Source organism: Hyperolius riggenbachi, chromosome 1 (genome assembly GCF_040937935.1).
Source record: "Hyperolius riggenbachi isolate aHypRig1 chromosome 1, aHypRig1.pri, whole genome shotgun sequence".
NCBI lineage: Eukaryota > Metazoa > Chordata > Amphibia > Anura > Hyperoliidae > Hyperolius > Hyperolius riggenbachi.
In genome coordinates this window covers 146,529,648-146,552,802 of record NC_090646.1, presented here as the reverse complement: position 1 = coordinate 146,552,802, position 23,155 = coordinate 146,529,648, and the positions used below count along the sequence as shown (strand labels likewise).

General features: G+C 43.2%; 1 protein-coding gene across 5 annotated transcripts in view; it reads right to left on the bottom strand.

Moving 5' to 3' along the window:
* Positions 1-23,155, bottom strand: part of CFAP97 (cilia and flagella associated protein 97) — a 76,487-nt gene that overhangs the window by 17,880 nt on the left and 35,452 nt on the right. For all 5 annotated transcript variants that reach the window (XM_068278708.1, XM_068278712.1, XM_068278710.1 and 2 more), the window contains exons 4-5: positions 18,325-18,593; positions 1,744-1,906 (exon numbers count right to left, since the gene is read on the bottom strand). In XM_068278708.1, coding sequence (XP_068134809.1) covers positions 1,744-1,906; positions 18,325-18,593 — 432 coding nt within the window. The remainder of the gene's footprint in view (positions 1-1,743; positions 1,907-18,324; positions 18,594-23,155) is intronic.

The window sequence follows — 23,155 nt, the reverse complement described above, 5'->3', positions numbered from 1 at the left end:
GGCGTCTGACTGCTCCATGCCTTCCCTCTGACTCGCCTGCCACTAGGATGCGAATGGCGGAGAAACGCCGCCTTCAAACAGGAGTGTTGCGTGCTCTTTCGCGCGCATGTCCGCACCCAAACGCCAGTCTTGTGGAACGCTGGCAACCGGCACATGCTACCTCCTGCCGCGGATGCGGCCAGCCCAGATACTCCATCCAGGCTGCTGCCGCTCCGAGACGCAAAAGCCCTCTGCAGCCACCCAGAGCGGGGAGAGCTCCACACGCAGTCCCATCCATGGAGAAGGAGGCCAAGATCGTGGGAGACAGGTACAGTCCTGCCTCGTAAGGTGTCTTCGGTGTGGGAAACACACTAGAACTGAGGGGGTGAAGGCAGGGAAGGATTTGTAGGACTACCTAATTGCCTAATTGTTTAATTTGGAGGTGTTTCCTTTGGTGGGCGGAGCAGGCTTCCTCTCTTGTAGCAGCCATCCTGGAGGGTTGGTTGTTAAATAATTGATATTCACCGTGTAATTTGTTCATATTATTTGATCCACAATCAGCCTGCATGTAATAATCTTTACTACTGGCAGACATGAAAAAGACTAGACAGCCCCAACTGCCATTATCTATAACCACACCCCCTAACAATGCGAAGGGGCTAAAAACATTTGTTTATAGATATTGATATGCATAGAGGGAGTTAATGATTGCTTAGCAAGAACAGCTGTTATTTCCCACAATCCAACAAGGCGGACAGAAAACGGTCAGGGCCTAGATGCTGACATCACACTGTAGGAGGGGGTTCACCACAATACCAGCAAAACAGAATCCCCCTGATTATCTATTTGAGAAAAGGTAAACATTTCTGGTGGGAAAAGGGGTATCAGCTACTGATTGGGATGAATGCTTGGTTACAGTTCCACTTTAAGATTCCCAACGACTCTTCACAAAGTACCGCGATTACTTGACTTGCCGCTCTCCTCCGTCATGTAACATTGCATGATGTCGCGCAGACCCCCGCCGGCAGGAAGATGGATCGGGGAGCGCTCGTTGTCGAGGGATGTCGCTTGATCCATCTTCCTTCATCACTACAGCGAGTATTCAGCTTTAGGCATCTTTGCTTGCGTCTAAGTGCATTTGCTTGCTGAACAAGTGCTGTCTATTCTCCTGGTGCCTGACCCTGTTGCCATGAAGGTAAATACTTTCTGTATTCTGCCATACAACCTGTTGTATATTTATTGTATAGTATTGCATTACAGTATTTTCTTATTATTTGTATCTGCACAAGTTAGCTACATAGTTACGCGTTTTGCTTTCTATGCTGGAAGTTATTCACTGTGGCTTCATTACAATTCTGTATTTTCACTAGTACGTATTTGTACTTTTCTTTAATAAGCCTGTATTATATTGGTGTTTCATCTTTAGTATAAGTTGGAAAATGTGGTCACTAGCTCCATTACTGGGAAGCTTTGTAACAAATTGTTTATAAGGTGTAATAAAAAGAGCAACACAAAAGGCAGCCCACACACACGGCCACCATAAACTTACCCCAAGTGACAGAGTCATTGTTTGGGATCCCTACACACAGCAACTTGTCAACTGCACATTACTGGCTGTGAAATTGAAGCCTGCTGAATGCTCGAAGTACCCTAATATGTTGGGTTCTAACATTAAACCTATAGCCAGAGACATGTAGAAGGGAAATAAATGATGACAGCAATTGCCTCAAAGTAAAAGTTGTTAAAGATTATCTGAACACTTGCCTGAGGATGAAGCGGTGCTCAGACGACTTACAGAGGCCTTGCCAGGCCTTGGAGACGTGGCTGTGGAGCTCAGATATCCTGCCTGACGCTGGTAGTCCATGAGCTGCTCAGAGCGGGTCATACCAACTGTTGGCTTCACTGTGTCCAGTCTCTTCAGCAAGGCCTGTGAGGAAAATGCATTAGAACAGTCATCGGGTGAACACATCTGGAGAAAACTGCATTTACTCTTTCTATCCGCTAGGAATATACCCATCTGTTTAGTCATAACTACTTAAAGGGACCCTGAACAGAGCCCCCCCCCCCCCCCCCCAATAGCCCGTGAGGTGCCTCTGCATCTTCTTGGTCCACTCCATTCTCTCGCTGGTGGTTTCGTAAGCTGCTCAACGCTGCCAGGAGTCCTGCCCGCACCGCCTGTTCTGATAACATGACTGTTGCTGTGAGTGGGGGGGGGGGGGGGGGGGGGGCTGGAGGAGGCCCCAGGTAAGTCCAGTATTCCATTTTTGGGCTCTGCTCATGGTCCCTGTAATCAAGCACCAGCACTGAGAGACGTATAGTGGATGCCATAAACGCATGTAAAAATGCACATAATGCTTTCCTATAGAGAATTGCAGGGAAGTCGAGGTAATGTGCAAGCAATTACCTACTGCCGACAGTCAGCTCCTGTCAGTCAAAAGTGTGCAGAGAGACTGCAGGTTCGTCTGGGGAAAACCGCTGCGTCCCCCATTTAATGCATATGTATTGCCTACAAGGAACATTATGCATTTGACCATCACTACGTGTTTATGAGTAAAAAAAAAACTCACTTCCATGTGATAAAAGATTAATACTGGGGAAACCAGATTACCAATGTCCACCTGAGACAAAGTCTCTGCAATTAATGGTTGAGTATTACTGTGGAGGGAGTGAAGATGGAACAGTAATTTGCACGAAGCTGTGCTGTAACAAAAAAAGTCTTTCTGTCCCATCCATCTAGCTTATACAGTAGCTACGGCCACAAACACACAGTTGTTACATCACTAGGCTTGAGGCCTCTGACAACTGGAAAACCAGGCAGCTGACTGTTACACCTGCTTCAGCTTATTTATATGACTGATGTCTTTCTTAAATGTCACTTTCACATATGCGTGTCTTTCCTGCTCTCGTAGAACTAACGGCTAAGCTCTTCTATAATAGTGGCTATTCACATTACCAGGGCACAAAATATAACTACTGATTAACATAGCACCATCATTTTATGGGGTGCTATAGAGAGTAATTATTTTTTATTTATATACCAACATCTTCTAAGCGCTGTACATAGCACAAAACAAATAGTTGGGAGCACAGATATACAAGAGGTTCAAAACTCTGTACAAATCAGGAAATCAGCAATACAAGTACAAATACAGACAATATTGATGATTGGTTTGAGACATCACCAATACTGGTGCATGTTCATAACATTAATTACAGCAGAATAAGAAACACTATGAGGTCCCTGCCCTTGTGAGCTTACGATCTAGAGGGTAGTGGGTTGGAGACATTAGGGAAGGAGACACAGTGGTTAGCAGATGAGGCAGTGAACCTCCAATTATATTGTCTGAACTGGGGTGTTTTTAGAGAGCATTTGAAAATTTCCAGGCTCGGAGTGTGACAGACTGGCTGTGCGAGAGCATTCAAAAGGAGAGGTGATGCTCGTGAGAAGTCCTGGATGTGGGAGTGAGAGGAGGAAACCTAGCTATCGGACCAGAATGTCTCCTGGGAGGAGGGAAGGTTCCTGGTGGGATGGTGAGATTAGTGAGGAAATGTGAAGAGGTGACAACTTATGAAGATCTTTGTATGATGGGAAGATTGACATAAACCACTGTAAATCATAGAATTCACATTCACTAACAATGCTAGTAAGGAGCGTTGTATTGGTCATACAATGCTGGGTCAGCTGGATAGTGCATTGTTCTCCCCAGAAATGTATTCCAGCCGGGTGGCGTGAAGAAGTAGCTGGGTGGGGCATGTTGAGGGAATGCCGGGTCAGTGCAACTCTGCTTACAGCACAGGAGGAAGATGAGGAAACGAGCCGATGTCAGCCGGGTGCTCACGAAAATTAGCTGGGTGGAGCACCCGGCTAAAAGAGCCTGGGCAGAACACTGTAGTGTACTGGTTAAGACAGTTACCTTTGATGAAGGGTTTAAGGGTTCAAATTCTGGCTCAAGCATGTTTCCCGTGGAGCACCTAAGTGGCAGCAGCTCTGAAGCCATTATGTGTCTTGTCATCTCTTATAATGGTGGAGAGAATGGCTTATATGAAAATGAAACAGACATCTTTGTTGAAACCTGGAAAGACTTGTTCGAGTTTGAATGAATACCAAGGTAAAATAAATTAATGAGATAAACAATTTTACATATCCTCCAAAACCTACAGATTTTTAGATACCTCACAGTTTTATATTTTATTTCAATCTACTTTTTCAGTTTTTAATATTTTATGGTCTCTCCTCAATGACACAGGCTGAAGTATGCCAGAGCTAAAACCTATGAATTATTGACCTTTTTTATCTCTACCCTGCTCTCAAAAGTTGATCTCTGCAAAGACAGAGTTTTATGGCTGCAAATGAGGGTTATACTATAGTCAGCTAGGTCCTGCCTGGAAAGAAACTGTCACTTGCATACCTGAATGTTAACTCCTCGAAGGCAGAGAAAGAAAAATAAAGGAATACAGCCTAGTTATTTGTATGCCCGGCACTGTACATACACATTTCTATCTCATGTCACCTGGGTACTCCTTTAAGGACACGGAATAGTATAAGTGCTATTCCAAATACAATTCTACCGCACCTGTTTAAAGTGGACCTTAACTCTTGCACAGGACAGAAGGAACACAGAGAAATGCACCCTGTATGTATTTAGAGAGATTAGCCTGTCTAATTCCCCTCATCTGCATCTATTCAAAAATTGTAATTTGATCTCTCCACTGTGTCCGCTGACTGCCATGGCAGATAAGCTCATTTGAAAGCACAGGATGTTAACAATATGTCTGCTTCCATGAAAGCAGGAAGTAGAAACACTGCAGATTTATTGTAGGATTTGTATCCGCTTAAACAAAAAAAAAAAAAGTTTTTCTTTAAAGGTTATGCTGTTGCGTATCCTTTAGAGCAGAGAGGAAGTTTTGAGTTTAGGTCCGCTTTAATCTCCACATATACTGTACCTCCCGCCTGCTTCCATCCATACCATGATAACTTAGCCCTAATACAGGCTTTATATATGTTAATATTTCAACAACAATGCAGGGCCCCCTTGGAGTTGTCGTAGTCATCTGATGTCTAGTATTTTTTCCCATTGTCAATGGTTTGGAGGTTTCTGCTTAGAACAAATATTGTAATCTTTTGGCAGTTTCTGTACATAATATTTACTGTACTTTTGCTGCAAAAGAACATCAATACAACCAGGTTGAAACAGAAAACTAATCTTCAGCAAAAGCAGCAAAAGAATCTGCCAAGAGCACAAGAGGAGTTCTTGCTCCCGGGCAGACATTGAACAGACACTGGTGGCAGAGATGTTGCTAGGGTTTCGGCAGAAGTAACTTAGGCACGTGCACGGCAATGTATGGGAAGGCTCCATTCAGGGCATGCCAGCATTTCTATACCATGCACTGCTGGCCTGACATACATACCAAAATGTCCACCCCACAGACTGAGTTACCAACAAACAGCAGCTGATGCCTGGTTGTAGAGGCCTTTGTTTTGCTGTGGATGGTGGCTGAATGGGTCACTTACAAATGCTCCAGCCAATAATAATTAAATGTCTATTCTTCTCTTTACTTTATGGAGCCTACAATATAAATCCTTATTACAGGATGTGGCAGGTAAAAGACAGCATTGGCTTTGAAAAACTAACTGGTTAACGGCTCTGCCTCTGTCACAGGAGACGAGGGTTTGAATCTTGGCTCTTCCTGTTCAGTAAGCCTGCACCAATTCAGTAGGAGGCCTTGGGCAAGACTCCCTAACTGCTACTGCCTATGCAGAACGCCCTAGTGGCTGCAGCTCTGGCGCTTTGAGTCCACCAGGAGAATAGCGCAATATAAATATTATGTGTCTTGTCATGTGCATTATGTCTGCCACATGAAGTATTCACCAGTTTCCACACATTTCTAATAAGAATTAAAAAACATAGACCTGTTTACAGTATGCTACTGAAAACAAAAAATGTATGCACTGAAATATCCGAGTAAATGAAAGCTTATTCTTAATTTTAAAGTTACTCTGCTCCCTGTTCAAATGCATTGAAATAGCCAACTGCAGGCAGTGATCAGTTGTGAAAGGTTTATTATGTGTTACACTGCTGCCACCTAGTGTTACTATCGTTCATAGCTCATTACATTTGAGAAGCTCACAAAGCTGCCATAGTTCTGACGCTAAAACAAAAACCTGCTCCGCTTACTAGTCCCAGTAAAATAAGTAAGCAATGAGGCCAGAGGAGAATGGCTAGGGAGCAAATCGCTGCCTGGAAAGTGTATGCCTGCCTGTGTGCTGTGCATGTGGGAATTAGCAAGAGTAAATCACATGAACAATCAATCTAAATCTGGTATATATAGTTTACCTGTTATGCCACCTTGCACAAGTAGATTTTAGAAGCCTTGTCTATTAGTGACCATGCTCCCACTGCTCCTAGCTTTATACTGCACAATTCATTACAAAACAATGAGAATGTGACCTTGCAGCCCATTGGCTTTCTGGCAAGTAGAACATGTACAAAACATTCTCACTCAATGCTTGATCAAAATTTTCATCAGATATAGATTTTTGTCCTGTTTAATGATCAGATTTCTAATCTATTAAAAACACTATACAGTGCATGTTTGTAATGACATCAGCAATCACTAGACTGACCAGTATTATTATTGTGGTTTATACTGTAGTAGTTCTGCGTCCTTTGCTCTGTGCAGACAAATGGTTATTTTTTTTTTATTTATATAGCACCAACATCTTCGGTAGCACTGTACATAGTACAAACCAAACAATGAGGGGCAGAGATAAACAAGACGTTCCAAACTCTATACAATCAGGACACCCAGCAATGCAAGTATAAATACTTACATAATTGGTGAGTGGTTTGAGATATCACCACAAGTGGTTGGATAATGTAATAGGCTCTGCCTCTGACATAGGGGACCTGGGTTCTAATCTCGGCTCTTCCTGTTCAGAAAAATAGCATCTATTCAATAAGGAGTCCTTGGACTAGACTCCCTAACCCTGCTACCGCCTACTGAGCTCGCTCTAGTGGCTGCCTCGCAAGCGCTTTGAGTCCGCCAGGAGAAAAGAACAATATAAATGTTATTTGTCTTCACTTGTGTAATGGTACATCATGTTCATTATATAAAGTAAAGCAGAATAAGAAACACTAGGAGGTTCCAGCACTTGTGAGCTTAACATCAAATTGTCTGAAAGGTTTGCTTACTTCTACCAATAGCTTGTTACGCACTAGTCCTAACCTGGGAGATGGCAGCTTTGACAACATGCTTTCCTTTTGCTGATCTTATATATTATCGCACTCTCACCCTCCCACCTCTTTTACACTCACCTAAAAGATTATTAGCAACACCTGTTCAATTTCTCATTAATGCAGTTATCTAATCAACCAATCACATGGCAGTTCCTTCAATGCATTTAGGAGTGTGGTCCTGGTCAAGACAATCTCCTGAACTCCAAACTGAATGTCAGAGTGGGAAAGAAAGGTGATTTAAGCAATTTTGAGCGTGGCATGGTTGTTGGTGCCAGACGGGCCGGTCTGAGTATTTCACAATCTGCTCAGTTACTGGAATTTTCACGCACAACCATGTCTAAGGTTTAAAAAGAATGGTGTGAAAAGGGAAAAACATCCAGTATGTGGCAGTCCTGTGGGCGAAAATGCCTTGGTGATGCTAGAGGTCAGAGGAGAATGGGCCGACTGATTCAAGCTGATAGAAGAGCAACGTTGACTGAAATAACCACCAGTTACAACCGAGGTATGCAGCAAAGCATTTGTGAAGCCATAACATGCACAACCTTGAGGCGGATGGGCTACAACAGCAGAAGACCCCACCCGGGACCACTCATCTCTACTACAAATAGGAAAAAGAGGCTACAATTTGCACGAGCTCACCAAAATTGGACAATTGAAGACTGGAAAAATGTTGCCTGGTCTGATGAGTCTCGATAGAGTCAGAATTTGGCGTAAACAGAATGAGAACATGGATTCATCATGCCTTGTTACCACTGTGCAGGCTGGTGGTGGTGGTGTAATGATGTGGGGCAGGTTTTCTTGGCACACTTTAGGCCCCTTCGTGCCAACTGGGCATCGTCTAAATGCCACGGGCTACCTGAGCATTGTTTCTGACCATGTCCCTCCCTTCATAACCACCATGTACCCATCCTCTGATGGCTACTTCCAGCAGGATAATGCACCATGTCACAAAGCTTGAATCATTTCAAATTGGTTTCTAGAACATTACAATAAGTTCACTGTACTTAAATGGCCTCCACAGTCACCAGATCTCAACCCATTAGAGCATCTTTGGGGTGTGATGGAACGGGAGCTTCGTGCCCTGGATGTGCATTCCACAAATCGCCATCAACTGCAAGATGCTATCCTATCAGTATGGGCCAACATTTCTAAAGAAAGCTTTCAGCACTGTTGAATCAATGCCACGTAGAATTAAGGAAGTTCTGAAAGCGAAACGGGTCAAACACCGTATTAGTATGGTGTTCCTAATAATCCTTTAGGTGATTGTATATGCAAGACTGCAAAAAGATTGCTGAGCCTGGAGAGTGGTGAACACAGTCATTTTACCACTCTGAATGGCCAATAGCTCTGGGGAACCAAGGACTGGCTGCCTGCATCAGGTGTAAAATATTTACACGTGAGATCTCCCCAAGGCCTCGATCAATCCACAGTAACTAGTAATAGCCCGAGTGATTTCCTGGCCAACAACAAACAATAACTACAGAAACAAACAGGCATGGAGGATCCCCCTGCTTGACATACAGTACAATCAAAATATACAGGGCATAACCATCAATTCTCAATCAATGCAAATAAACCACTCATTTTATTATAGCAAAACATACAAATCATGCATAAGGGCTGGAACCCACTAAAACGATTTTCTGAACGTTTATGGAGCGATTCAAACCGCTAACAATTTCCCTAAACGCTCAGCTAATTTTAATGGATGGGCCAAATTCCACTAGATCGATTGCAATTACCAAATTGCAAAACTCATGACATGCAACATTTTTGAGCGTTAGCGTTATCGTTATCGTTTCTGCAATGTAAAGTATATAAACGCTGGCATAATCGCTTGTCAAAACCTACACATAGCGATTTTGCTCATGTTTTTACATTACTGCACACAGTAACAGAATGAAAATTAATTTAAAGGACTAATCAGAATTAAAAAACACTAATCGCTACACAACCGCTGGCAAATTAATTACACTTTTTAAAATCGCTCCCGAAAATGCTCATGAAATCGCTTACAAACTGCTCATACAAAACGCTAGCGGTTGTGATTAGCGATAGCATTTTGTAGTGGGTTCCAGGCCTAAAGCTCCACTGTTGAGTCAGTTGTTTGAATGAAGTTTGAATTTGCTGCAGGTATGTTTCAGATGAGCGATTTAGACATTACTGATGCATGGCAAATCAGCAGGACACGGTCAGTAAATCAGAGGGAGTCTTACTGCAATCACTGCTGTAGCCACATCTCCCTTGTCAGTGACAGTCTGGCATTCAGGCACCAGAGGTTTGTAACGGTAAAGTATATAAAACAGCTGGGCTACTCCACTGCAGTGTTCTCCCCAGACTCTTTTAGTTTTGGTGAGCACCTGGCTGTCATCGGCTCACCTCCTTCTCTGTTGTAAGCAGAGTTGTGCAGAGAAGCGCCGGCCCTGCATTGTCTCATCATGCCCCACCCGGCTACACTTTTTTGCCACCTTGCTACTTTTTTATGGAACCCGGCTGGAAATTCTGGGGAGAGCACTGCACTTACTGGCAGCAAACATGGAAACTCCCATTACACTGTGGAATAACTGCTTTGCATGCAAATGTTTTAAAGAGTCTGAAGCCTTCCAAAAAGCCTCTTTTTATTCGACATTTATGTTAAGCACTATGAGCATAGCTAAAACGTCGCATTCCCGCAGCTGAACAATGTAATTACGCTCACCAAATACCTGGGCAAAATTCCACAACTTTCCAGGTTGTGGATTTTGCTGCCAAGGGATGCAGAGCTTTGCGCTGTAGCTCTGCCTCCATTAGCATAAACTCTTCTGATCTCCACTCTCCCCGACCCTCTCAGTGAAAGACGTCTGAGAGGGGCGGGGAGATACTGCGGTCAGCGGGGATTGACGCGAGCAGAGGCAGAGCTACTGCACAAAGCTCTGACTCTACCAGGGAGGAGCCGCAAATTTTGCCCAGAGGGTTTGTAAGGTTTAATTACATTGTTCTGCCGTGGGAATGTGGCAGAACCATGAGCTATGTACTATGAGCTATGCTCATAGTGTATAAAGGGGCACAATGGCGAAAAATTGTAAAATTTAAAATATGTGCATACAGACAAATAAGAAGTACGTTTTTTTTCCCCAGAGTAAAATGAGCCATAAATTACTTTGTTCCTATGTTGCTGTCACTTACAGTAGGTAGTAGAAATCTGACAGAAGTGACAGGTTTTGGACTAGTCCATGTCTTTATAGGGGATTCTCAGCAAGGCTTTTATTCTTTATAAAGATATTCCGTAAAAAGGATGTAAACAATGATGCTGGCCAGCTTCCCTGCTCGCTACACTGTTTTTTGGCAGCTGGACAGAGTAACTGCCATTCACTAAATGCTTTTGAAAATAAATAAATCCCTGAGAATCCCCCCCCCCCCCCCATGAAGAGATGGACTAGTCCAAAACCTGTCGCTTCTGTCATATTTCTACTACCTATTGTAAGTGACAGCAACAGAGGAGAAAAGTAATTTATGGCTCATTTTACTCTGGAAAAAAAAAAAAAAAACCTATTTGTTTGCACATATTTTACATTTTACAATTTTTCGCCATAGTGCCACTTTAACATAAATGAAAAAAAAAATAATAAGATTTTTGGAAGACTCTCTTTAAATACTTTCAAGTAAGCATGCAAAAAGAAGGTTTGCTATTAATCCTTACAATGTATAGTGCTGAACCGAAGGTACTGCCTTTTTCTGAGCAATGGCAGAGTTTGCCCTTTAAAGTGTACCTGTGATGAAGACAATAAAAGGATCTATAGTTACCTGGGGCTTCCTCCAGCCGCGTGTAGTCCATGTGCTCCTTGGGTGTCAGTTTGGTCCCTTCTCCCAGTCAGCCCTGGCCCCGTGCCTACTTGGTTAACTAAATGCACAGGCAGAGACCGCTAAGGAGGCGTGCGGCTAGGACCATGCATGCGCAGTAGTCCCCAACTACCAGGGCTGACAGTGGGAGAACAGAGAGGGTCAGACAGACACCAAGGGAGCCCACAGACTACAGGGGGCTGGAGGAAGCAGAAATCCTTTTGTTCCTAGTCACAGGTTTACTTTAATAATATATTGTGTTGCACTTTTATGTACAGTATACAGTGTTCTCCCCAGGCGCTTTTAGCCGGGTGCTTAGTTTTGGTGAGCACTCGGCTGTTATTTGCTCACCTCCTCATCTGTTTTAAGTAGAGAAGCACCAGCCCTGCATTCTCTCATCTCGCCCCTATTTTTTCATGCCACTCGGCTGGAAAACAATTCTGGGGAGGACACTGGTTTATATGCTATGGTAAGTATATTCACATTAACATGTAATAATATTTATCTAGAAATTCAAACAGTTAAGTAAGCTGAAATCTGGTATTACATGTCAAAGTTGCAATATGTTTGAGGATATATTCACTATATAAGTTATACCAGTTTTAGCCTGCAGGAGCACAACTATCTCCTCTGCAACCACGGGGGAGGCACAGCTATATGCAGGGTCCCTTTAAATTATGCAGCGGGCTGGGGGCCTGGCAAACAAAAGACAACTTTACTTACGGTAACGTCTTTTCCGGTAGTCAGGAGGACAGCACCCCTGGATGAGACTTGTCTCCCTCCCCACCGTGGACAGGAACTGCAAAAGAACAAATTTGCATAAGCAACAGGCAGCCTGCTATATAAGCCACTTACTTTGCTGCTATACCTCAGTTAATATAAAAGATAATACGGACACTAAAATGCTTATACAAACCTCTGATGCTCCACCCAAAAAGGGCGGGTTGTAGGGGTGCTGTCCTCCTGACTACCGGAAAAGACGTTACCGTAAGTAAAGTTGTCTTTCCCGGATCGTCACTCGGACAGCACCCCTGGATGAGACGATATACTAGAGATCAGGTTTAGGGCGGGACCACTGCTTGCAGAACCTTCCTTCCAAAGGATAAATCTGTGCTTGCAGATACATTGAGTCGATAATGTTTTACAAAGGTGTTATGACTCGACCATGTTGCAGCTCTGCATATCTGCTCAATGGAGGCCCCTGCCCTCTCTGCCCATGAAGTAGAAATGCCTCTCGTAGAATGAGCTCTGACCGAGGATGTTAATGTCTTCCCCTGCACCTGGTATGCTGCTACAATTGCCTGTTTGATCCAGCGCGCTAAGGTTGTCTTGGAAGCTCTATTTCCTTTTGTCTTCCCAGCAAATAGGACAAACATTGCGTCTGACTTTCTCCAAGAATTAGACCTTTCCAAATACTGTAATAGACTCCTTCTTACATCCAGTAGGTGTAGTCTCTTCTCTTTATCATTTGTTGGATTTTCACAAAATGATGGGATATATATTTCTTGGTTCCTGTGGAAAGAAGAAACAACTTTCGGTAGAAATGCTGCGTCCGGCCGTAATGTTACTCTATCCTCTGAAATAACACAGTACGGCTCTTTTATGGATAGCGCTTGTAACTCTCCTATCCTTCTTGCTGTAGTAATAGCTATAAGAAATATGGTCTTTAATGTCAGGAATTTGTCCGATACCTGAGATAAAGGTTCAAATGGAGACTCACATAATCCCTGTAATACCACATTAAGATCCCAAGCAGGTATTCTTGATCTTACAGATGGCTTTAGTCTCTTTAACGCCTGAAAAAAACGGATAATATAGTCCTCCTGTGCTAATTTTCTTTCCAGAAACACACTTAATGCTGAAACCTGAACCTTCAGAGTACTAATACTGAGGCCCTTCTTATAGCCACACTGTAAGAATTCCAAAACTGATCTGAGTGATCTATTGTTGAAAGATCTGTTAGTACACCAGTCATTAAAGACTCTCCATGCCTTCTGGTAAATTACTCTAGTTACCTTCTTTCTACTATTGAGCAATGTCTCTGCAAGACCATCTGAGAACCCCTTGGATTTCAGTATTACCCACTCAGGTTCCAGGCTGATAGGTGAAGTAGACTCAGATCTGGATGCAACACTGGGCCCTGCGATAACAAGTCCTGCATCAGCGGTAGGACTATTGGCTCTGATATCGCTAGAGATTGAAGTAATGTGAACCAAGGACGTTTGGGCCACAATGGGGCAATCAATATGACCCTTGCTTTGTCCTGAATGATCTTCTTCAATACTCTTGAAAGTAATGGAATTGGCGGAAAGGCATACATCATCATGTTGCCCCAACTTATCGAGAACGCATCCACTGCCCAAGGAGAATCCTCCTGATACAGGGCACAAAATCTTTGACATTTTGAGTTCTTTTTCCTGGCGAATAGATCCAGTTCTGGACATCCCCATTGAGAACTTATCATCTGAAAAGCCCTTGGGTTGAGTGACCATTCGTTCTGGTCTAACTTCTCCCTGCTTAGATAATCCGCCACCTGGTTTGATGTCCCCTTTAGATGACGTGCCTGTAACGATCTGACATTGTTCTCCGACCAAAACATAATTTTTGATGTTTGCTTCCATAACATCTGACTCTTCGTGCCTCCCTGTCTGTTTAAAAAGGCTACTACCGCTCTGTTGTCGGATTTTATCATCACATGCGTTCCTTTGATCTGATCCCTGAAGTGTAACAGTGCCCTCCATACTGCTTCTAGCTCTCTGCTGTTCGATGACCTTGAGCTCATCTGTACAGACCATTGTCCCTGAGCCGGAAGAGCATCCAAATGTGCTCCCCAACCCCATAAACTGGCATCTGTTGTGATTATGCTTTGATCTGGGTACTTCCATAACCGGCCTGTCGAAAGATGAACTCGATGCTGCCACCAAAGCAGGGATACTTTTATGTTGTGAGGGATAGGGATCCTCTTGTCCAATACCGTAAGGCTCCTGTTCCATGATCTGAGTATCCATAACTGCAGAACCCTTGCGTGGAATTGTCCCCACTGTACTGCGGGAAATGAGGCTGTTAGAAGCCCGAGTATTGCCATTGCTCTTCTCAGTGATATTGTCTTTGCATTCTGAAAGGAAAAAATAGCGTTTAGAATTGCAGTAATTTTTCTATCAGGCATGAAGATCTTCTCTTTCCTAGTATCAATGTTAAAACCTAGAAATTCTATGACCTGGGATGGAACTAAGGAAGACTTCTCCCAATTAATGAGCCAACCCAACTGCTGAAGATAATCTAACGTAGATTCTGTCTGCAATCTTACCCCTTCTGCTGAAGGTCCCCAAATCAGAAAATCATCTAAATATCCGAGGATATTGACTCCCTTTAATCTAAGGTCAGCTAAAACTTCAGACATGACCTTGGTAAACAGCCAAGGGGCAGATGAGAGTCCAAAAGGAAGAGCAATAAACTGAAAATGTCTTACCTCTTCCTCCATGTGGACTGCAAATCTTAGATACTGTTGAGATGACGGATGGATGGGTAGGTGAAGGTATGCATCCTTGAGATCTAGGGAGGCAAGAAAATCGTTTTTCTGCAAGAGATGAATCACAGATTTTATATTGTCCATCCTGAACTTTCTGTATTTTACATTTAGATTTAAGCTCTTCAGGTTCAGAATGAACCGGTAAGATCCCTGCGGCTTTTTCACCAGAAACACTGTAGAATAGAACCCTTTTTCTCTCTGACAACTTGGGACATATCTTATTACCCCCTTGTCTAGTAGGGATAGGACCTCGTTCTGTAATGCCTGACACCTTGTTTGGTCTTGTGGTTGGGGAGTAATGCAAAACCTCAGAGGGGGATGCTGATTGAATTCGATCCGGTATCCCTCTGATACAATCTTTAGCAGCCACTGACTTGTAAATCGAGGCTGCCATTCCTCTAAAAAATTTGCAACCCTCCCCCCCACTGGGATTCTGGCGTCATTGCTTATCCTGCCTTTTGGCCGGATTAAAGTTGGGTTTTGATTTCTGTGGTCTGTATGGAGCCCAACGCTTACCCTTGGAGGACTTGGAGTCCTGCTCTGACCTGTTAGGGGGACGAAATGGCCGCTTATACTGGAATGGTCTTTTCTTCTCTGGAAAATTTTTCTTTCTATCTGAAGTTCTATCTAGTGTATCATCCAACTTGGATCCAAACAGAAGCCCACCTTCACATGGTATTCCGCACAATTTCGATTTTGAGGCATTATCACCACTCCAAGTTTTAACCCATATGCCTCTTCTAGCTGAGTTAACCAAGGCAGTTGTTCTAGCCGTAAGCTTAACAGTGTCATCCGATGCATCCACCATATAATTGGAGGCATTTAGAACCTTAGGAAAGTCATTAAGAATTTCGTCTCGAGGAACCCCAGAAGCAATTTTATCTTGCATTTCTATTAGCCATGATCTTAATGATCTGCTCACTGCAGTGGAGGCTACTGCGGGTTTAAAAGTCAAGGAAGAGGATTCCCATGCTCTACGCAGAAGGTTGTCCATCTTTTTGTCAATTGGGTCTTTCAGACTACCAAAGTCTTCAAATAATAAATCCGTTTTCTTTGACACCCTTGAAAAAGATGGGTCCAACCTAGGCGGAGGGCCCCAAAATCCCTGGTCCTCCGGAGAGAAAGGATAACGATTGGATAAGGATCTAGGCCAAAAGGCTCGCTTCTCAGGGTTATCCCATTCCTTATTAATCATACCCTTTAGGGTGGAATGAACTGGGATAAACTGAGGCTGGGGATCCGCCAAAGTTTTGTACATCTCATCCAAAGGTGTCAAAGACTTTTTCTCTGTCTTGATACCCATTGTATCATACATAGCCCCCAATAAATCTTTCATTAAATCAGTTGAGAAAGCAAATTTTGATTTGTCAACATTAGAGACCTCCTCTTCCATATCTGATGGCTGATCTAACTCAGAAATCTCTCCCTCAGATAATTCAGAACCTTCTATTTCACTCTCTCTTCTACGCTTAGATCCGGAGGGACCCGGCTGAGGCAAATTCAGAACAGGGGATGCCGGAACAACAACTGTAGGCACTGAATCCATATTTCCACTAGTTCCTGGAACATCAGAAGGAACTATAGACTGTGAAGCAATGGCAGAGTCTTTAATCTCTTTAATTGCTGAAGACATCTCAGATCTCATCCAGCCCATTAAATCTTTAAATATGACAGGTGATTCATCCTTAACAACCTTCTCTGTACAATTCTGACATAACTTCTTAGAGGATGATGAAGAAAAACGATTGTTACAAATTGCACACTTCTTCTCAGACCTGCTTGACCCATGCTGACCGGATTGAGCAGCAGATTTGTCAATTTTATCACTTTTATCAGATTTGTCCGACTTGTCATGTTTTTTAGGCTACAAAAAAACACAAACAAGGAACAAATATTACTAGAGGTTCCATAGTAAATAATAATAACAAGCAGGAGTATTTCAGATACCACATCTACTTGCCAGAGAGGGGTCTTGTCCAGACTTATGGACTCATGGACTCACCTCCAAATAAATACCTCTAACAGACCCAGCTGATAACACTTAATGCCGCCCCTGCCGCATAAATTATGCAAATCAGCTCACATACCTTAAATAATCAGCCTAGGCTGATTCCCTCTCACCGCCGCGGCCCTGCCGCCTGATTGGCCCGGCGTCTTGATGTAATTACAATCAGCTGTTCCGCTGATTCACCCTTCTCCGCCGCGGCCCCTGCCGCTCTGCAGACCTCAGATCACGCGGGACGCCAGCGCGTGACTACTTCCGGGTAAAGCGGAAGTGACCTCTTCATGCGCGCGCCTGCGTGCATAACACCGCTGCCTTCCTTGGAGAAGCCTCCCATTCGCTGCAGGACTCCCCACTGATCACTGCTCAGCTCTAATGGGAGTCCTGCTACACGCTGCCCCTGCCGACTGACATGGATGGCACCCTGGAGACCTCTCCCTCCGTTCCGTCCGGGACAGGAAACTATACTGAGGTATAGCAGCAAAGTAAGTGGCTTATATAGCAGGCTGCCTGTTGCTTATGCAAATTTGTTCTTTTGCAGTTCCTGTCCACGGTGGGGAGGGAGACAAGTCTCATCCAGGGGTGCTGTCCGAGTGACGATCCGGGAAAAAAAGGTATACATTTAGTGATAAACCTGTGCTGGGGGATGATGGATGCTGCATCTCTGCAGGGGTGCGGACCGCAACATGTGTCACCAGCAGAGGGGGTAACACTTAGGGCAGGGAGGGACAGTTTCTGTATACAGTACTTAGACCAAGCTAGTGCTAAATCTGATTAGTCTTCGCAATCTTACTGTGCAACTCCATGGCAAGCAGAGGAGGAAAGTCCTCATATCCCAGCCAGGTCAACATCTGCAAGGAGTTTGTATGTTCTCCCCGTGTCTGCGTGGTTTTCCTCCTGGCACTCCAGTTTCCTCCCACATCACAAAAACATACAGATAAGTTACGGTAATTGGCTTACCCCTAAAATTGGCCCTATACTATATGATACATACACTACCCAATACATACATAGACATATAACTGTGTTAGGGACTAGATTGTGAGCCCCTCTGAGGGACAGTTAGTGACAAAGGCTATATACTCTGTACATATGTCAGCGTAATATGTCGGCGCTATATAAATACTTAAATTAATGAATGAATATCCCTCTACCCCTCCCTCCGGATGTCTGTAAAGGGGTCCCGATACTTACAGGTCCCTGGTTATGCTGGCCTCCACCCTGTCCCTCTGTTTGCCCAGTGAGTCTGATGGAAGCTGAAGGACCTCTACTTCTGAAGTGTGCATGCTCAGAATGCTCCTGGCCACTGCTATACAGAGTCAGGCGGGAACATGGACAAATGGAGCACTAAGTAGCACAGAGCATGTGCTGAAGGTAAAGAGCTCTTTTGGCTTCCGTCCCACAAGCTACATCCAGACCCCCAATACTGCAAAGTGGTGGAATGGAGGGCAGACCAGGAAAACCAGAGAACCTGTATGTACCAGGACCCCATAATAGACACATTTATATGTTTACTGTAGGGCAATTCATGTACCCTGTATTTGTTATGGGAGAGGTGAACGGAGGCTGTGTGTGCTGTGGGGAAAGGAGGCGGGGAAGAGAAGATTGGCCACACTTGTACACTGGTGGGAGGTGGACCCTAGGAAGGTGGGGAGGGGCATGGCATTTTCACAGGGGAGGTCCACTAGTAGTTACACCCCTGCCTAAAAGAAAAACTAGACATGATGCAGTAGAAAGAGGTATTAATGTGTCCTTACCAAGTTTTCCCTTTCTATGCGCTGCTGCTCCCTCTGGCGGTTCAGAGCGCTGTGATAGAGGCGGGTTGGGGTGGTGTTGGGCTTCTTAGGCATCAGGCTCTTGCCTTTAGACTTTGTAGCTTGCCTGGACAGCTCTTTCAGCAGCCGCTGGTTCTCCCGATCTATATGCCTCACCTCATCATTTGAGAAAGAATAGTTCTTCTTGTGTCTGGCTGATGGATGTTCTACTGACAGACTTCTCTGGTCCTTTTTATCAAGGTTCATAAATGCTACAAGGAAAAATGAAAAATATTTGTTTTTAGACAAGAATGAAGGCCATTAGAATTATAGTCATATTCTAGTGTGTGTACTGTTCACTTCCCTCCATTTAGGAGTTCAGATCCAAAGTTTTCTGTATTTTTTTTAGCAAGGGATAGAAGATGTTTGGTTATACTGCTGCAGTCTATCCCTGCTGGGTAGAGTTTACCCTTACTTACAGCCCAGATGGGGCTATAAAACAGGACTATCACTTGCCCAATGTTGAAGCAGACAGTTTGGAACGCTGATCTCCTGCATAGCATTAATGTATGCTGTACCTTCTCTTACACCCCTTTTCCACCTTCAGACTCCTAGCATATGCAGAAACTTTTTTGACTACACCCACAAAGTAACATGTGTCCATGCCCAAAAAACCCCAAAAACAAACAGATACAGATTTCATAGAACAAAAATGTAGGAATCCTACTCAAAAGTGTCATCAGGGAAGGAAGTTAGGGACAGCAGGATGAGGTGATACAGTAGTTTTTCACTTTACAAAAGTTAGTTTCATTGCAGACTTGGTCTCTGCTTAGGAAATGTATCTTATTTATTTTCTGAATAGAATGCGTTTTTCATTATAAGATCATACTAATCTCTTGTTTCTGAAGACCTCTATCAGCCAGAGCACAGTAACAACTGTAGTAAATTCAACAACAGTAAAAGACTAGTAAAAACACAAACAAAAAAAAGAAAATAATAATGGTAATAGTACAAATGTGAATATGGCAAGGTGACTAAGTGGTATCCCTCTTGCATCTATGCAATCCACAAAGATCAGCACACTCAATTTCAATAATGCAAAACCTCTTGCCTTTGATTGCAAAAGATATCCAAAGTGAAACATGTGCTAAACAATGTTAGACAAGTGCCAGTTAATTGCAGTAGATAGGAGTCATAGACCCCCCCCCCCCCCCCCCCCCCCCCAAAATCTATCAAATACCCGTCCGGCAGCCTTGTCCAAATCGCTATCAGGGCACTAGAGTCCATACTCCACAACTCCAAAGTGTACGCGTCTTAAAGCATGGCGACAGACACTGGCCTAGAGCTGGTTTGGGCGTCCTGCCAGTCTTCAAGCCAATAAATGTGGACATCCGCTTCACATAAAGGACCGGCACCACACCAGGTATTTTATAGCTCTTCAAGGTTTAATCAAACAAACATGTTAGCAACGACAGACTGCTGTTATATGATTCTTGCAACTTGACAAAGGCCCAGGAGGGTCGAAACAGCAGTCTGTCGTTGCTAACATGTTTGTTTGATTAAACCTTGAAGAGCTATAAAATACCTGGTGTGGTGCCGGCCCTTTATGTGAAGCGGATGTTGTGACTCCTTGGGTACCGGGGTGAGGATCTTGGCACACCTATATCTTTTACTTGGAGCCTATAGTGGTGCTCCTGATCGTTTGAAATAAATGTGGACATTTGAGATGCCTTCATATATAACAAAGGCAGGGACATAGTTGTGCATTCTTGGAACACACTGAAAGTAAGCAACAGAGCGGAACAGTCAAGACCCTTGAGGATGGCTCTCAATGGCCTGGTGCACACCAAAAACCGCTAGCAGATCCGCAAAATGCTAGCAGATTTTGAAAGGCTTTTTCTTCTTTTTCAGTAGAGTTTCAGCTAGCATTTTGCGGTTTTGGGAAGCGTTTTTGGTCAAGTAGATTTCATATATTGTTACAGTAAAGCTGTTACTGAACAGCTACTGTAACAAAAAACGCCTGGCAAACCGCTCTGAAGTGCCGTTTTTCAGAGCGGTTTGCATTTTTCCTATACTTACCATTGAGGCAGAAACGCATCCGCAATCCAAAATCTGCAGCAGCCCGGGAGTATGCGTTTCTGCAAAACGCCTCCTGCTCTGGTGTGCACCAGCCCATTGAAATACATTACCCACGCAGATCCGCACCCGCAAGCGGATCGCAAACCGCAGCAGAACCGCTCTGGTGTGCACTAGGCCAAAAAGTGAAAGGTTACATCTGCAAACATAATTTAGTGCTAAGTTACATAAACAGATCCGACAGGTCTCAAAATGGTGACCTGTGGGACACACTAGGACACACACACACACACACACACACACACACACACACACACACACACACACACACACACACAGGGATATACTGTATGTACAGTATATCTACAAAAATGAGAGAACTTCAATCCATAGAAAAACTCAATACATACAGAATCCTGCCAATCAAACCCAAACCCACAAAGCTTCCTGAATTGTCAAAGGACCTTAAAGAGAAACTGAAGCAAAAATAAAATTATGATATAATCATTTTATGTGTAGTGCAGCTAAGAAATAAAACATTAGGACCAGAGACATACATCTAATATTGTTTCCAGTACAGGAAGAGTTCAGAATCTCCAGTTATCTATGCAAAAAAACCATTGAGCTCCACGACTTTCAAAGTCGCAGAGAGCTCTGTCTTCTGAAGTGTCTGGCACTGTATTTTTTTTCCTGCAGAGAACAGTTCATAAGTTCATTAGCCTGCTCTGTAAAATCATTTAGAATGCTGAGTAGTGTGTAAACTGCAAATATTAGGGAATGATGCAATGTTATATATAAAAAAAAAACCAAAAAAAAAAACCTATATAACTGAAAATAAAAAATTTGAGAATATTTTCTTTGCTACTAATGTTCTAGTAATTATCCGTACTACACAACCAATTCATTATATCATTTTTTTTTTCGCTTCAGTGTCTCTTTAAGGCTAAGTTCACAGTGGTCAGTTGCAAAACGCACACGTAGTAATGAGTTATAATTTCTGTGGACTGCAACGGAGACTGGACATAGACTTTAATGCAAAGCTTGATACAGCGAGTTAGAATAATGCGATCAGCTGCAATACAGTACTGTGAACAGGCCCATAGGATTGTATGGGCAGTGAGTTGACATGCAGAATTTTTCTGCAACCCAACTGACCACTGTGAACATGGCCTTAAACATTACAATAGATACGAAAGACAAAGCTCTAATTGAAAAAAAACGAAAAGATCCTTTATGTACATTGTGGCGATGGCATCAGACCATTTCTTTACAGAGCACAGGAGGGTAGAGTGGAATCACAGGACCACACTATGAGGAAAACAAATTAAAATACAAATAATGAAAAAAAGCCCCAAGACATACTCATAAATCCAAGAAATCTCATGTGGTGGTCAGAGAAAAAAAAAAAAAGGGATTTCTAGGATTTATGAGCAGGTCTTTGGGCATTTATAGCATTTTAATTTGCTTTTCCCATTGTATAAGCCTGTGATTTAATTCTACCCTTCTGCGCTTGATCAAGGTTTTGTTTGAAACAGAAATGGACCGTTGTATGCAAAATATACATAAAGGACTTTATTTTTACTTTTCTTTATTAAACTAGGACTTTGCCTTTGAATCTCTGCAAGAACAGTTTGTGGGCCTTGCTTTGATCTGCAGGATCCTGTATGTAGTTAATTTTTTTTACGTTTTTGCAGATATATGCATCTCCGTCTGGGTTTTTTTGTTTTTAGGTGTATGAGCTGAGTGTTCACCTTGGATATATAATGCAAGATCCCCCCTTTCATGTAGTTAACAGAGATGCCAACAATTCTAAGTTAATACAGGACTGTTCAAATTCTATACGCAAATGTATGCAGCTTGAAAATAGACCCTGGTAAAAACTCTAAGTGCTGGAACCCACTAGAGTGTTTTTTGGAGTGTTTAAGGATAGCTTTCAATCACTAGCCATTACCCCAAATGCTCTGCCAATGTAAATGGATGGGGTAGATTCCACTCATTAGGCAAATCGCAATCACAGGACATGCAGCATTTTGGAACCGTTTCCATTCTACTGTATTGTATAGGAGCAGAGAAATCGCTCCCAAAATCGCGTGCAAAGCGCTACCACAACTCACTAGTGATTGCGTTAGAGCTCTGCGTTTTCAAGTGGGTCCCAGGCCTAAGGGTAGTGTGCAAACCACTGCATTCAAACTTACCATGAGGCCTCTCCATAAAATGTATTTAGCATTGCAGAGATTTAATGGTCTGGGTGCACCTACATCCCCTCTCTGCTTCAGAGGCTACCAGACCGTTGGCTCCAAGTCTTCTATACTGTGTTTCTTTCCTAAAGTGTCACAGCTCTGGAAGCAAGTTACCATATCTTTCTTATAACAACATTCATCCATACAACATTCTGAAAAAAAAAAATCCCAAAATGTTCCTGCTAAGGTATAGGCCTGTTGGCTATAAATATGTCAAACATAAAATGATACAGCACATTGTCGCCGTGACTGTAGCATCCATTGCTGCTATGATGGAACGTGGACACTAGTTTACTTCAATCACAGATTTACATGGAGTGGATAAAAACAAAAACAGAGATTTAACAAATGAAAGCTACAACAGCCGATACCATATTTCTAAAGGTCTGGCAGCCCGGGCCTAGCTTTAAGATGGAGCCACGATCCAGTCTGTGCTATTCTTATAATATGCTTTCATCTCAGCCTTCACGTGCCTTCTATATTTCATTCTCTGGGGAAAATAGTAACCAGGGTTCACT